General features: G+C 34.6%; 2 protein-coding genes across 2 annotated transcripts in view; both read right to left on the reverse strand.

The window, feature by feature from the left end:
• Positions 1 to 625: 625 nt before the first annotated feature.
• Positions 626 to 5,252, reverse strand: LOC146528043 (putative pseudouridine-5'-phosphatase). The gene is made up of 7 exons (XM_085204569.1): positions 5,174 to 5,252; positions 4,323 to 4,405; positions 2,101 to 2,236; positions 1,870 to 2,000; positions 1,304 to 1,402; positions 1,163 to 1,222; positions 626 to 871 (listed from the first exon to the last, which is right to left on the reverse strand). Exons 1-7 carry the CDS (start codon positions 5,250 to 5,252, stop codon positions 719 to 721), a joined length of 741 nt encoding a protein of 246 aa, XP_085060695.1. The 3' UTR covers positions 626 to 718.
• Positions 5,253 to 6,257: 1,005 nt separating this feature from the next.
• The window catches only part of LOC146528044 (uncharacterized), a 28,907-nt gene continuing 19,082 nt past the window's right edge, over positions 6,258 to 16,082 (reverse strand). Inside the window, exons 31-50 of the mRNA XM_085204570.1 lie at positions 15,419 to 15,561; positions 14,669 to 14,860; positions 14,145 to 14,249; positions 13,486 to 13,706; positions 13,077 to 13,176; positions 12,603 to 12,676; positions 12,188 to 12,386; positions 11,913 to 12,016; positions 11,218 to 11,368; positions 10,999 to 11,054; positions 10,612 to 10,768; positions 9,918 to 10,044; positions 9,663 to 9,772; positions 9,294 to 9,455; positions 8,966 to 9,064; positions 8,131 to 8,215; positions 7,873 to 7,973; positions 7,290 to 7,370; positions 6,931 to 6,993; positions 6,258 to 6,522 (exon numbers count right to left, since the gene is read on the reverse strand). Of these exons, the coding sequence (XP_085060696.1) occupies positions 6,439 to 6,522; positions 6,931 to 6,993; positions 7,290 to 7,370; positions 7,873 to 7,973; positions 8,131 to 8,215; positions 8,966 to 9,064; positions 9,294 to 9,455; positions 9,663 to 9,772; positions 9,918 to 10,044; positions 10,612 to 10,768; positions 10,999 to 11,054; positions 11,218 to 11,368; positions 11,913 to 12,016; positions 12,188 to 12,386; positions 12,603 to 12,676; positions 13,077 to 13,176; positions 13,486 to 13,706; positions 14,145 to 14,249; positions 14,669 to 14,860; positions 15,419 to 15,561 (2,414 nt within the window). The 3' untranslated portion in view covers positions 6,258 to 6,438. The remainder of the gene's footprint in view (positions 6,523 to 6,930; positions 6,994 to 7,289; positions 7,371 to 7,872; positions 7,974 to 8,130; positions 8,216 to 8,965; positions 9,065 to 9,293; positions 9,456 to 9,662; positions 9,773 to 9,917; positions 10,045 to 10,611; positions 10,769 to 10,998; positions 11,055 to 11,217; positions 11,369 to 11,912; positions 12,017 to 12,187; positions 12,387 to 12,602; positions 12,677 to 13,076; positions 13,177 to 13,485; positions 13,707 to 14,144; positions 14,250 to 14,668; positions 14,861 to 15,418; positions 15,562 to 16,082) is intronic.

Consider the following 16,082-nt stretch of genomic DNA (forward strand, 5'->3'; position numbering starts at 1 on the left):
CAAATTTAAGCTTGCGGACTTATGTATTCATGTTACTAGTACATGAAAGTACAAATATAAGTTTGTAATTTTTTTTCTATGAAATATCCATAAATTTTCACTTTTTATTTTTTTCTTTGCTATACAAGTCTTCACTTTATGCCAATTTTATAGCTGTTGATCCCTATAGGTGTTGATTACGCGGCAAATTTCATATAAGCTCGTATGATTGCTTTGACTAGGAAGTTTGATTTCGTCTGTGTTCCAAAAGACTGTAGATATTTAATATTAATTTCAGATAGACAAATCCACGAAATCTAGATAAGATTAACCGTGGCAGACATACAATAATGTGATGCAATAAGAGTTCCGTTTTTTCTTTTTGTACGGAATCCTAAAAATAGAGCCTGTAAAAACGATGGTTGTTGGTTATATCCATTCGACGGAATAAACTGTTATTATTATTATTAGTAGTAGTAGTAGTAGTAGGGCATGCATCGTTCAGGTCTTTAACACACGTCATGTCTCAAATTCAAGCAAAAAGCTTACTACGGACTGTCTTACACTAACTAAGTACTTGTCCTTTTACTATCCCTTACACATGATAAACGAAACTACCTTTATGCACAATAAAACAAATTGAAAGTTCAGAGTGAAAGTTAGTTTAATTTAGTACAAAGTTAGTTTATTTTACAAATCAGTTCAAAAGCTGAAAATACAATGTGTCAAAAAAATCCTGTCATGAACATTCAATCGAACTTCTTCTCTTTGGAATATCATCGAAAGGTGGAAGTCCAAAAATTTCTGGACGAAAGTCCATTAGGGATCGTAAGACCAGTGTTGCTTGACGTGTTTGCTCGCGATCAATACGAGGATGAGGTGTCATTACTACCTATAAACAAAAGATTTATTATACTTATGGTTGTCAGATAAATCCATTTAAAGTGTAATGTGTGAAATTTTCAACATTGAAAAGATTATAGCTCAAGTAGGTGTTTTTTTATTATCCCGCACATAGCAGGTGGCACTCGATGTCTCGAGTTCGGATAGAAAGCAAAGAAGGTGATAGGTGTCTTGGTACGAAGTTCTCTAGTACCATTCTCCGCTTTTTCCCTACCCAGCTGTGTCCAGAATACAGGTGAAGCTGGAATAAAATAATCTACAGTTCTCGTCGTATTACAACCTGCATTCCAGCATTTTTGGCAGCTATCACACCGACTGCTGAATCCTCGAAAACGAGACACTAAAACAATATTTTTACTATTACCCACTGTATTTGGAAAACATTTAAGATAAATCAAAATTAAAAATTGACTCTTCATACATGCTTTGGTTTTGGTTTGTCTGAAAATCGAGATGCCGCAACGAGAAAAATATCTGGATGTGGTTTCCCTTTGAGAACATCAGGGTCAGTTGCACAGACCTACGATATATTATAAGATTGAAATAAAACTTGCATACCTATAAATCTCTACCAATGACATATTATCAGATTAAATAATAAATATGAGGCAGTCGTGGCGCAGCGGCACAAGAGTGTGACTGTAACGCGACGGTTGTGGGTTCGATCTCCACTCGAGGAAGTGAAATATTTATTTACCTTTATATTTTCATTTTTTCGCTCTGGTGTCGAGGCAAAAGCGCGGCGTTGAGTTCTGCCATTCAACACGCAATATCTCCAGAATTCGGCAGAAAGTGGGGAACGGAGTGTCGTAACACTAGGTTCCCTCTGCCTACCCTGCTGTGTGCGGGATACAGCGTGAAGCTGATAAATATGAACATTTCTCCATGAAATACGATTATACAAATCAGTCATAGCATTATTTAAAGTTATTTGAAATTTTAAGAACTATTTATAAAATAATTGACGACTTATTTCCAAAAACTAACTTTATGTTTAAACAATCCAAATAGCTTGGGGCGTGCGGTGGCGTGAAGTCTGACGGCTTGCTTAGTTGAGTTAGTTGCGAGTGCCATCGGTGTATTGTAGTCGTGGAGATGAGTTAGTAAACGTTCAGCTCCTGGTGAGTACAAGACTTAGAAGACAAATAAACTATGATCGACGGTCATATTTTTATGCTAAATTACAGCAATTTTCACTAAAATTAGTAAATTTAGTACCTCTCTGTAGCGGTGCACTCGGTAACAACTTTTGACACAAATCAGTTAATTGTGTCTCGAACTCGTCCACTGATATTGGCATTTTAAGTTCATCTACAACTTTCATACATATATCTCTATCGGTTGCTCCATAAACCTAGAAGAAGTGAGATTTAAAGGAAATTACTTGCGCCGATTTCTACTTTATGTTTATTTTATTGAGATTGATAAAAACTGGCTAAGTGCGATTCGGACTTACGCACGTAGAGTTCTGTATCATCCTATATCTTATAAAACAAAGTCGCTTTTCGTGTCTGTCTGTTATTCCTAACTCTTCTTCTTCTAAGCCACCCAACGGATTTTGATGCGGTCTTCCCCATTAAGTCGGGTGTTTTTCGTAGAAGGTTTATATATAGTTTATTATTTGTACATTCTTATGTAAATTAACATAAATACGATAAATGTGTATGAAGTCCTACCCGTTGAGACACTTTCGCGCATGCGCTGCTCTAATGGTAAGTACTACATGAAAAAAATGTACTGGAGTATTGTTCCTCTTAATAAGATCTAAAAAAAAGTCCGCGAGAGCATATTCGTATCTTTTAAGAATAACGTGTAGTGATCATATTTCTGTCCAAAAATAATAATTTCAATATATTTTTTATTGTGAGGGATATTTTTATATAATGGTATTAATCCTTATCGTTTAAAATACTTTATTAATTTTCTACGTTAAACGAAGATAAAATTTGTTTTTTACAATATTTCGAAATTGCGAATAGTTTTACAGAAAAACGCCTTTAATTGTTGACACATCTCGCCGTTGACACATCAGCTGTATGTTACTCAAGTTTCACTTATCCCTTACTCTCAGCATATAAATAAGTACATTAGTTACGTTGGCCATTTAATGTAGACCAAAACTGTCTTTTACTGTTTTTCATTTTAATAAGTACTTTAGAAGTTGTTACAATATCAAAAAAATCCGTGCTGCGAAACGGCTCGCCACTCGCCATGCGTCCGCCGTGCCCGCTTGCCTTACACGCATCGGTGGTTCAGTGGTAGAATGCTCGCCTGCCACGCGGGCATCCCGGGTTCAATTCCCGGCCGATGCATTCTATTTAATTTTCCTCACAGGCAGCCACGTCGTGCTTGCTTTTCATCAGGGACAGAATACCCCGCAGCATTAACCACAAGCTCGAAAAAAAAAACCCGCCTGCCTTTATAGCAACGAAGATTTAGTTAGATGCGTTTGCACGTATTGGATAATTGGAGTTGAATGTATTATTTCAGCGCGATGTATTTGGTTTCATATTTTTGGTAGTAGTTATTAGTAGGTAGGTCTTTGTTTATAATTTCTTCCGTTTAAAAATAGTCATTTAACTATCTAAAAATAGTCGTTTAAATATATTTTAATAAGTACTTAAAAAGATTAGTAGCACAGATCTAAAATTACGGTACCTACTAAAAAATCCTTGTTGTGTAAAACAATTGGAAAATCCTTATTGAAACTACGAAAATGCGGGTTGCATTAGGGTTTAATTAATTTTCACATTATCTTAAGTGCTTTGCAAACATACATTACATGAATAATCCAGTAGTTAAAGCGGGCGAAGCCGCAAGAGGGTCGCTAGTTATTTATAAAACGGTAAACACCCAAGTTTCTTATAAATAGGTATGAGCTCTTTTAAATATTCAATTGTCTGTCACTTTTCATTAGATACAGCCTGGTAATAGACGGAGATATAGGCAAAAGGGGTTCCGTTTTCATTCGGGATCTATCTAATAAACAAATCTATATAGATATTTATAAACTTTATAATGCATAGACCAAGTGCAATTCTCACCGGAATTCGAAACATTGCATGTCGAGTTATTTCATGATTATTTGACAGCCTCGTTTGGATTTTTCGGAGCGACTGGAGACTGAGAGATACTCGAGGAAGGTCACGTGAAAAGCATATGGACCCCCCGGAGGGCATGTATGAAGAGGTTGATGACAGTGGACGAGGCGAAAGAGGTTTGCAGAGACCGTAGCGTTAGGCGCTCCCGTCCCCCTCTGACTACCGCGCTAAGTATAAAGCGTGAAGCTATGTATGTATGTGTATGTAAATGTGAACTATTGCGTTTACAATCAGACGGTATCTAAACCACCAAGATAACATTGCCAAATATTCTTATATTATAAACGGCATCATGACGATCACCATGCGATAAATTATTAAAAACTTAAGAAAACTTACTTTAGCTTGTAAATCTTTGGTATATTTCTTGTTGTATTTTTCACAAATTTTCTCTATTATCTTATGATACATAACTTCAGAATCTATGAAGTAAATGTAATTAATATTTTATATTAAAATCTGTATATTATATATATATATATATATATATATATATATATATAGTTATTATAATATAATATACTTAGCCTACCTTGTTATGTACGATACATCATGAATCTGATTTAAATACCTAAATTACCTACTTACTACTTAATTAACTCTTATCTAAGCACTAAAAGCGTTGTTGGTTATAAATAATCGGTATTTAAAGGTTTAATAAATGTATTAAACATTTAAATATCGAATATTTACTAGTTACTTAAGTATTAATATTTCGTAGCTTAGTATAATAATTAGTACAAAATCTTATCGATACAAATAAACGAATTGTTTAATTATAGTTACCCAAAATCGTCCCATCCATATCAAATATACAGTGTGTTACTTTATCATAGCATTTCTTGTAACCGGCTCCGTTATTGTACGAAAATTCTTCATATTTTGAAAACACCCTGTAATTCTTATAATCTGAATGTTACGGTGCATATTGATGTGCTTTTTGTGTTCTTTGTTAATGGCGATTACATTTATTGTATTGATTTGGTTTTTTTAATGGCCTGATTTTGCGATTGATTTGGTTATTTCTTTATTTGGCATAATGGCGTTGTTGTCAAATTTAACATTTTTCGTGTTTCTTTTTTGTTTCCTTATAGATAGATTATATTATATAATCATCAACAGCCATCTTTTGTCCACTGCTGGACATAGGCCTTCCCCAATTCTTGCCACCACACTCGATCAGTGATCACTCGACTCAGCTCTTCGGACCCATCCGCTTCCCGCCAACCTCTTTATGTCGTCGGCCCATCTGACAGGGGGTCTTCCCATGTTATATTGTAGTAGGTATTTAATAATAATGTTTCAAAATATTCAGGAAAATAGAAAAGAAACTATCAACAACAAACATTTTGGACTATTAGTTGATAGATAAGTATATTAGTTGATAGAATTAATAAACAATCAATCATTTTGCAGAGAAACTCGAGCTTACAAAATATAACCGTTACGAGCACACAAATAGTAAATACTTTTTTTTTTATGGTAAAAGGACAAGGCAAACGAGCGTTCGGGTCACCTGATGATGATCACCGCCGCCCACGAGCCCGTGCAATACCAGAGGAGCTACAGATGCGTTGCCGGCCTTTGAGGTGGAGATAGACGCGCTTTTTAAAGGTACCCATATCGTACCAATCTGGAAACACTGCCGCGGGTAGACCGTTCCACAGTTCGGTGGAGCGTGGAAGGAAATTTCTACGAAACCGCACAGTAGTGGAGTGCCACGTATCCAGATGGTGTGGATGATATTTAAGTTTGTGACGTGCTGTGCGGTTAGAAAATTCGGCGGCAGGTAACAGGTAAAACAGTTCTTCAGAACACTCACCATGATAAATGCGATAGAGAACGCACAGCGAGGAGACGTCTCTACGCAGAGCCAAAGTGACAAGCCTTTCACAGCTTACTGGGTCCTTAATGATTCGAACAGCTCTACGTTGTATGCGATCAAATGGGTCAAGCTGATACTGATACTTAGTACTTCACTTCAAATAGAAGCCTCGAAACGCTTACAACACGAATTAGATGTTTGTATTGCTTTTAAGTGGGTATCCTACGCTTATTTTTGCTACATTTGCTACATTTTATCATTGCTACATTCTAAGCTACAATAAAATGTTAGATAAAAGATGAAAATCAGAACTGAGTGTAAGTATTTGGAAGAAATTGGATGAATTCAAAGTTACTATAAACTATGTTATTCATTTATAAACTTACTAAAATACCAAAGATTTGTCTAAACACCTCTTGGTGGTGGCTTATAAAATAAAAGACAACCAATTTATTTATTTTTTATTAACTGCATTCACATATAGCCAAACTCATTAAAAGCACGTTACAAGATTAGTATTTACTACAACTTTTTATAAACGTTACAAATAAAAAAGTATTATATTAGAAAAATACGTCACATAGATCACTATAGAGGGAGCTTTTCCAAAGTATTTTTATTTTTAATATTTTATCTTTCGTGTTGGTTAAGTCTTCTCAAGCTTGTCACATCCATTCCGTAAATGGAGAATGTCGCAGGTTCTTCGAAATGTACCTACATTATTTTAGAATAATAATTATAGAGTACCATTTTTTGTAAATATAAATTATAATCTGATATTTTTGTAAAAATAAAATAGTTGTAATAGTTTTTTTTAGATATTTGAGTTCTATTACAACAACATTGTTAGGTATTACAAATTAATAGACCATCTACTGTAAAACTGATCTCACAAACACATGCATATAGCCTAAGATCCCAGGGCCTACAGACTTACATCATTTTAGCAAAGCTGAAAATTTAAGGATTTGTCTAATATGTAGTTCGAACGGTATGCGTTCTTAGTAACTTGAGGGAATGAAAATATTTAATATTTTCATTTTTTCGCCCTGGTAACCAAGAAAAGCGCAATGCATCGAGAATTCGGAATCGAGTATCTAAATCTAATAAAAGAGTTACTACCTCCTTGACTTCTTCCGTGTCTTTCTGCGCTTCCCCGTTTGACTTGTCAGCGATGACGGTGATCTACAAAGGTACGATATTAAAGTAAGCCGAAAATATGAATTACAGTAAATGAAGCACATCTTATTTCCATTTAAAATGAAGGACTCACTTAATATAAACAAATAAATTAGACATGTGCATGTCACAAGCACACGCATAAGTCAAACATGTCTGAAGTGAAGTTTTTTACTGTACATTTCCTGATAGTAAATTTTCTGGTAAATTTCATGGTACGTGGACGTGGCACGGTGGCCTCTATTATAGATAGGTATATTATTAACTAGTAAGTTAATGAAAGTCATAAATAAACTCTTCACCTCTTTAGGATCCTCAGGTTCTGCACTTTCCTTCACAACAGGCGGTATATTTGGTCCTAGTTTTTCAACTAAAGTTCTGACCTAAAATAAAACATTATTCAAAAATATTTCATGTATTTTACAAATTCAATTTATATCCATAGGTACGGGTAGCTGCCCGTACCTACACAAAATGTAATTTGGTATTTTGTTACTGCGGCCATATTGGATTAACAGAAATATTATTTATTTTTTATTTCATTGTCATCAGAACTGAAGTGGTAATCCAAGTTTCTCCTCAATGGAACACTGTGAAGTGGGTCAAATTGAGCTTGCAAATATTCACATTCGCATAAAGTTTTCAAAAATAAATAAGCAAATACATATATTATTTATTATACTTACAAATTTTCAAATTATCGTACATAATGTAAAAAATATTCCCCAGTTTCCGCCGAATTCTAGAGGCATTGACCAACGCCGCGCTTACGCGGCTAAGCCAACAAAAACGAAACAATTAAAATATGAATTTAAATCAATACTTAAAACAATAATTAACACAAATATGCATATATAAATATAATAAATAATACATAAGACTAACATTAGGATACTGCGAGAAGCACGCCCTGGCACGTCCCCGGCACGGCGGCGCGACGGCGCGCCCGTAACGGTCGCGGTCGTCCGGGTCGAACATGTAGTAGCCTGTCGTAACAAATACATATACATTTGAACACAGCGTGGACTCGAACAACCCGTATTTATGAAATTATTCAACGTTTGTAAAGTAAATAAGCACAGCACAATATATATGCACCGTTTATCTAAACAATTTTGAAGCTTTGATCAAAAGTTTCCTTACCTCTAGGCGTCCTGAACAACGCTACAGCGAAACCACCATTAGTCTCTAACACGCCGACACGCTCTTCACGGAAGAATTCCGTTACCTATAATAAAATCATTATTTTGTTAAAATCTAAACTACTCGATACAATATTTTTTATTAGCTTTACGCTGTATTACGCTCATAATCCGAATCGGCAGAGGAAATTCTGGGAACCTAAGACATTCCCATTCCATTAAGACGTTTCTGTTACCCACTTTTTTAATTCTGGAATGCACTACGTGTTGAACTCTTAACTCTTACCAAAGCGAGTGGGAAATTAACACACAACTTGCCACGTTCAAAATTGTATGCAGGGTACAAGCTTCCAACACCTGCGCCATGATTGGCCTAAATAGCTGTATTTTTTTTGTAAATGAGTAAATATTCATTTCAAAAAGTAAAGATTAAATTTATTAAGGAGAAAGATATCTAAAGTAATTTATTAAAAATAAAAATAAAGTAATCTATATATATAAAAGGACTTGTCCTCACTGACTGAGGTAAGACGCACGCACAGCCGTAACCGTTGATGATACAAACGTGGTATTTGGACAGATGTTTACTTTCGTAATCTGGACATCCACTAAGAAGGGATTTTGAAAAATTTTAACCCTAAAGGGGCGAAATAGGGGTTGAAAGTTTGTATGGAAAAAAATTTTAATCGCTACCGATTTTTATAAAATTTGAAATTTAGAGTCTTAAAAATATTTCATTGAACACATGTTTCACGGGTTATTAGAATTCACGATTATTACGGGTTATTAGAAGCTGCGCGCGTCCGCTAGTAAATAATATAACTAAAACAACTAACCTGGTTCTCAAGATCCGTATCCACGACCCCCGTATGTCGCGGACGGTATACAACCACGCGACACACGCAGTTGCCCGGCGTGTAGAACTTACGTAGAACCTGAGATTAACACACTCTATTTTAAAGTTTTTATTATATTATTCAATAAATACATACATACATTACAAATTCACAGTTCATAGTAGTATAGTAACATAATTATGGGAACGGAGTGTCTTTATAAGTACTAGTTTCCCAGGTTCCCTCTACCTATAATAATAGTAGGGTACCATGCGCGTGAAGCTAAAAAATAAAGTTAAGAGCGCTAACCACAATCAAAGAGTCTCACCTGTACAATGCTTAATATCTTGCCACCAGGCCTGTAATGCAGGTAGCTGTCCTGGTAGAGCTGGTCCCCGCTGTCGAGCACCTGGTCTAGGGTGGAGGAGCACCAGCGACACACGTCCTCCACGCGGGACATCGCCACCGCCATTATTGAACATGCTAACGCCTGTAAAATAGTTTAATTGTTAGTTAATTAACTTCTTTTTTTGGATATCACATAACGAGTAAGTATTCAAGTTCAAAATAAGTATTTTTCTTTCCTAAGTGTGTAATAACATTTTAAAAACTTTTAAAATATCCTAGTTTTTGACTATTACAATATATAGTATATATGATATCTCCAAAATTGCATAATGAAGGAATATATGGATACCTGATTCCCTCTTGAAGCGTAGGGGAACTTTCTACAACACATGGAATGCTGCGCAGAAAGGAACTGGCTACCGTCATGAAGTACCAGCCATCCACTTGTGTTTCTTTGTCCTGTTAACAAGCGATTATACAAATTTCAATTTTTATTATATGTTTTTTTCTATCACTTTGCTTTACAAGGCATTACGTGTTGTGTGGTGGAACTCAACCCCGCGCTTTGACCTGTGTCTGAAGTGATTAGTTAAAAAGCACTTACCTTTTAATTTTCCTTCTTCCTTGTCTCTCATCTCGGAAGCTCGTACCGCATCTACACATGTCGCACTTCCTGGAGGATGTTTTCTATCGCCTTCTGAGGCGCGACGCTTTTTACCATCTATCGCTACCTGTTGTTTGTTAATGGAGATTATATTAAAATATATAAAGGAACGGCTTGTTATTAAATGTATATAAGATAAGCATACGGTGGGAAAAGTAGACCGGTTCTCCCAAAAATATAAAATTAAAATATTTCAAGAATAAAAATATTTCTAGAAAGCCCAATGGGCTCTATTTGAGGTGTAAATACATGGAAAATAATTTACAAAGGAAAATCATAACACAAAAGATTTACTTGTACAACATAAAAAGAAAATAGGATAAAATCTTAAAAATGCTCGTACGAAAAGATCTCAGCCATAATATTCTAATACCTAATTTCTCAAGTAATTATTCTACTTCTTAAATATTGTTTTTATGTTTATTGTTATTATTTTGATAATTATATCAACAAATACTTAATCTACAAATAATCTTCGTTCCAAAATATCTCATCGATAATGTACGAGTAATATTTTTTCTAATTCCAAATAAACTGATCTTACTAGCAAACAAAAAAGCCAACAAATAAGACACATCCTAAGATGTCATCCATAAAGTCCAAAACAAGTTCCCCTAGTTCCAATTAAACTAACCTTACTAGTAGCAGGTACTAATTTGACCCCTGGCGGAGCTCGCACTAGTGGAGGTTCAACTCCACCCAACTTCTTAATAGGTTGTACTGTCACCGATATGGCATATAGTTGGAAGTCATGCTTTGGTCGTTCCGTTACTGGTATGTTTTGTAGATATCTGAGGGTAAGAAGTTATTTTAATTTATTTTATTACTATAATGAATATAATGTGTATTTTTTGTGTTTTTTATAGTTGAGAGTTCGATCTTTTTAAAAGGTACCTACAAACAATTTTTTTTTTCCAAAATATCAAATTTGTTAGTGAAACACTGAGAGATTGTATTGGCAATTTCTTTTATTAATATTAAAATTGGGTAAAAATAAAAAAAAAAATCTAACACAACTTACGCAAAAGCCATCATTTTGGCAGATGTGAACGTCAGGACACACGGTGCACCATCGTCCTGGTGACAAAATGATAAGAATTTAAGAACTAGCAATGGCAATTCTCTGTTTGTAAATTATAAAACCAACATATGTCGCATACTCCTAAGAAAACGTGTGTTCAGTTATCTTAAATCACCCCTAAATCTCCGAAAATCCCCAAGAATTTCCACCAAATCAGACCTGAGCGTCGATCCTCAGTCCTGTGGCGCCGCAGGAGTGCGGCTCCAGCATGTAGAAGGGCGGGTTGCCGTAGCGCCACACCGCCACCGCGTGAGGCGCCGACCACAGGATGCCATGCGAGTGGCGGCTGAAGAAACGCTCTAGAGCGCATCTGGTACAATACAATGTTTAGTGTTAAAAAAAGTCTGCTTATTCCTTTCGATAAGTTTTATGATAACTTCACACGAAATTTCAGCTTCACGTTGTATTCCACACATAACAGGATACGGAGAGGGAACCTGGAAACCTAGTGCCACTCAGTTTCCTATTAAAACACTTCCGTTCCCCACTTTGTCAAATTCTGAACCATTGTGTCATGTGTGTTGTGTGGGGGATGTCAACACTTATAAATTCAAATGATCTTGAACCCACACATCTTTAAACATAGAGTTCGATTAGATAAATAAAATTATACCATAAGTATATGAGAGAAATACAGAGGGAAAACAATACATTTACGCTTTTAATAATGCTAACTTTTAATAATAAGCCCTCCTTGCCAGGTGCCATTGAGCAAAAAATATCAATATGAATAACCGAGTTTCAAACAAAATGTTATACTAATTAAATTTTAAATTTATTTTATTATTATTAAGGTAAGTATAACATAAACATTATATTTCATTAAAAACACAACTCACTTAAATTAAACTAACCTGACTGTCATCTCCGTAGGTTCCTTCTGTTCCAGTTTCCCGCTGTATATTTGCTGTAAGTCGTATCGCACATAATTCACTCCCAGCACGAATCTCTTTAAAACCTGATACAATTCAATCACAACTTGTTACTATGTTTAAATCTTACATTAATTATATTTTTGTGTTATTTACTGGAGTTTGCTTTAATTGATATATATATACAGGTATAGATATATACAGATGGATGTATAAAGATGAAGCTGATAAGCCACTTTCTCACATAATATTCTTACCTGTAAAGGCAGAAGAACATCCTCTCCCGGTCTAAATTCATATCCCAAAGATCCCAATGAAGCTGAGAACAGGTGGCCGGCACTCGCCATGATGTCATCTATAGTGTTCCTTGTCCATAGATGTGGTTTCCTAATGTGGGACATGCATACACCCACTATGGCACCGCATGATGATTGGAGGAGAGCGTCGCGAGTAAATCTGTTCGTTTTGATTATTAACTTATCAGATATTATTAGACAAATTGCTACTATGAGATAAATACAAACAAGAAAGTGCTTTTTTTTCATAAAACATTAAGTAATTAAAGAACATGTGTATGTAAGGAGGAACCAGTCAGTCAAAAGCTTAAACTTAAAAAATATTCCAAAATAAGTATCTGAAATAAGCGAGGAAAAAAATGGCTTATTAACATACTTGACTAAATCTGCTGGTCTTGATCCTCTGAGGATGGTTCTGCCTTTTGCCATTTCAACATAAGCTGTCAGTACCTTTTAATAAACAAAATTATTTAGTGATTTAACTTGTATTTTATCAATAAGGATTGGTATTATTGTTAAAACATCTTACTAGGTATTTTACTCGTACCTAGCAATGCAAAGCGCGGCATTAAGATCAGGAGAAAAGTGAGGAACGGAACCGTTCTAATGAGAACAGAGTGTCTTAACACTAGGTTCCCAGTTTTCTTCTGCCTACCCTTAAATTTACACAGCGTGAAGCTAAAAAATCTTGTATCTATTTTAATACGTCTAAGATTATTTTAACATATAAATGATAAATATTTATTTAATGGCTTACTTTAAAAATAGCGAGTAATCTAATTGGGAAAAATCATTATACGATTTATAATTCTTTTTAATTTTAAAAATATCCATAATATACAATACAAACCTTGCACTCATATCCTTCATCAGGAACAGCGGCTTGAGGAGTGACAGACGCCGGAGTTTTAGATAACTCCCAAGTCACTTTAATTGAAGATATACAATATCTGCAAAATTTAAGATATTAGTAGGTGCTGCTAAAAAAGGCTTTTTCAAAGTGCTTATTAGGAAGATGATGTAGAAAAATATGATTTCTTTTAATCCACTACAAAATTTTACTAATTCTACTTACACTATAAATGTGAAAATTTGTAAGGATGTTTGTTTCAATTTCACACAAATACTACTAATCAGATTTAAATGCAACTTTACAATAATGTTACTTATACAGAGGAGGAGAAAGATTCTATGTAATTTGGCTATATTATAACAATACACAACTTCCAAAACTACACAGACAACCAAAAATATCTGACCTATTAGATCCAAGCCTGGCCAATTTCTCCAAGCTTGCCTTAAACGTATCTGCCAAGATATCAGCAGTAGTTACTACTACTAAGGCAGCTGCTCCTCCAGGAGAAGCCACTACTCCCGAGGGACCCACCCCATGGGGCTCCCACAGACAGAAGGATTTGTCATCGGCCCCTTGCCAGATACCAACGCAATAGTCTTTCGAGCAGAGTATTCCGTACTTGTTCTATTAGGATAGTTATTATAATTTTTTATTTTTATTATTTATTTACATTATTATCATAATTTGATTTAACGTTACATTTATCTGTTTAATGGTAGATAATAATAGCTTATCAAATAAATATTTTTCCTACTCAATTTTAAATTTATTTTCCACGATCTCACTAAATTGCAGAAGATACGTAACAAATTAGCCTAAAAGCCTTACGGAAAAAACTCCAAAGTGCATTATAGCACAACGTTGTCCAAGATTCTTTCACTTAATTTTTTTGGCAAAAAATATCGGCAAATCATTTGTGATGATTGCAGTAACGAGTCACTCTGTTTATTAGTTCTGGTGAATCCAATCCAATCCAACCAACGCGCGTGTAAAATCAAACATTATAATGATTATGTGATATAATATAATAATGATTATATTACATAAATAAATATAACGCACCGATTCAAAAAACTTCGATATGCCTCTCTTCAAGTTGAGCACAGAGCCGGTGTCTCCGGCCTTGATGTCGCCCGTCACTACGTTACTGTCTATGTCTAGTTTAACCTATAATTGATATTAATTAATTAGTCTAGTTGAACGATACTCTTTAAGGAGTTTTTTTTTAAAAAAGAATATGAATAATAATAATAATCAAAATAAAAGTTCATGTGAAGGTTCTGGGTTCGTTTCCACGACCCTTTTTATTTTTATCCACTTGATTTAATATTTTTATTTCCTCGCTCTGATAACGAGGCAAAGCGCTGCGTTGAGTTCTGCCATTACAAAGTCGACGAGATTTATCCCACTCATTTATATAAAATATTTAAAATATATTTGAGAAAGGATGTTTGTTCCATTTCCATCCTGAAACTGCAGAACAGATTTAGATGATTTTATACAATAAGACAGCTTATACATCAGAATAACACAAAAGATGCAAATATTTTGTATAATGAGCTAGTGTTATTATACACCATACTTACATTAAAACTAGTAACATGAAAATCTGGTTGTATCTCCCCTGGCGTCAATTTCGGGGGCGCAGCAGCTCTCGGCAGGGACAGGGTGTAGAGTCTGTCACCGTACTTGAGGATGGCGTCCAATAACTGAGGCTTCCAATATATGTAGGGCTCGATGTGATCTACTACTATGCCCATTGCTGCGTTTGCTGCATCCTGAGCATATTTGGTATAACTTTGGTCATTTATATTTAAGGGCATCATGACGATGTTGAAATATATTAGGATGCAAGCAAAAGAATAGGAAGTGTAACATAAATACACTTTTATTTTGTTTCGAATAATATGAAATTAATTTAAAATTCTTAATTTACAGGATGTCCCGTAATAGATAATTTTGACACTCACACATACGAGTACGTAGTGTGATCTATGGCGCGCCAAAATAAAAAATAAAGATATTTCCGAGGTAGTCCTCAGAAACATCTTTAGAAATTATTTCTAAGATAAGATTTTCTCGCTTTGGTCACAAGATCAAGTACCTACGGCGTGAAAAAAATAAATTATAAAAGCGTTAGTAAATAAATTATATCAATCGTTTTTACAGTGCTATAACATTCTTCACAGAGTGTAATAATATTATTTTAAAATGATATTGTTATGTTTCCGGATTATCCATTTATTATAGAAGCCTGTAAGAAACTTAGATTTATAAAAAAATCTAATCAAAATATTAAACAACAACCACAAATTTTGATACAAATACCAACAAACCTGACGATCTCTATTAGGTGTATCCAAAAAGTAATTCTCGTTTTGAGCCACTCTGCCCCTGACAGATGCTACCGCCCGAGACACTTTGTTGAAATACTTGCCGAAGGCCGCGTCGTCCAACGGTTCTATTAGAGTTTCACTCTCTAAGGGGAAAAGAATGACAGAATTATAACATCACCAAAGGAAAATCTATTCTTATTTTTTTTATTTATTCCATTTCCCATTAGACAAAACACAGAGTTGATTTGCGCCACTGCCTTTTTATTTTTCAATAATTTTTCTCCTGAGTCGGACCGATTCGAACCCACTACCGTCGTTTGACGTACACTTGGCGTATACATATGGATTATTATATCCTAGTTAATATATATAAGTTTATAATTTAAGGTCATATTAACGCATTGGGACAGTTTCAGTTTACTCGTCCATTATTATACATTTTCTTGATTGAACTATTTTTCCAGGATAAAATTAAATATAGACAAGACTTTAGATGTCAATTTTTCTTACATTTCTAACATTTGAAAGTGTCTCATATAACTGACGCGCTATCAACTAAACGTTTCGTATTTTTTACTTCTCTCTTACGGTAATAAAAACATTGTTTATCTTTAGATTTCTCTCGCATATGTATAGCAAATTATATAGAGAACCTAGTGTTAAG

This window comes from Heliconius melpomene, chromosome 20 (genome assembly GCF_056956725.1).
Source record: "Heliconius melpomene rosina isolate 202511_hmr_F chromosome 20, ASM5695672v1, whole genome shotgun sequence".
In the NCBI taxonomy this organism is placed as follows: domain Eukaryota; kingdom Metazoa; phylum Arthropoda; class Insecta; order Lepidoptera; family Nymphalidae; genus Heliconius; species Heliconius melpomene.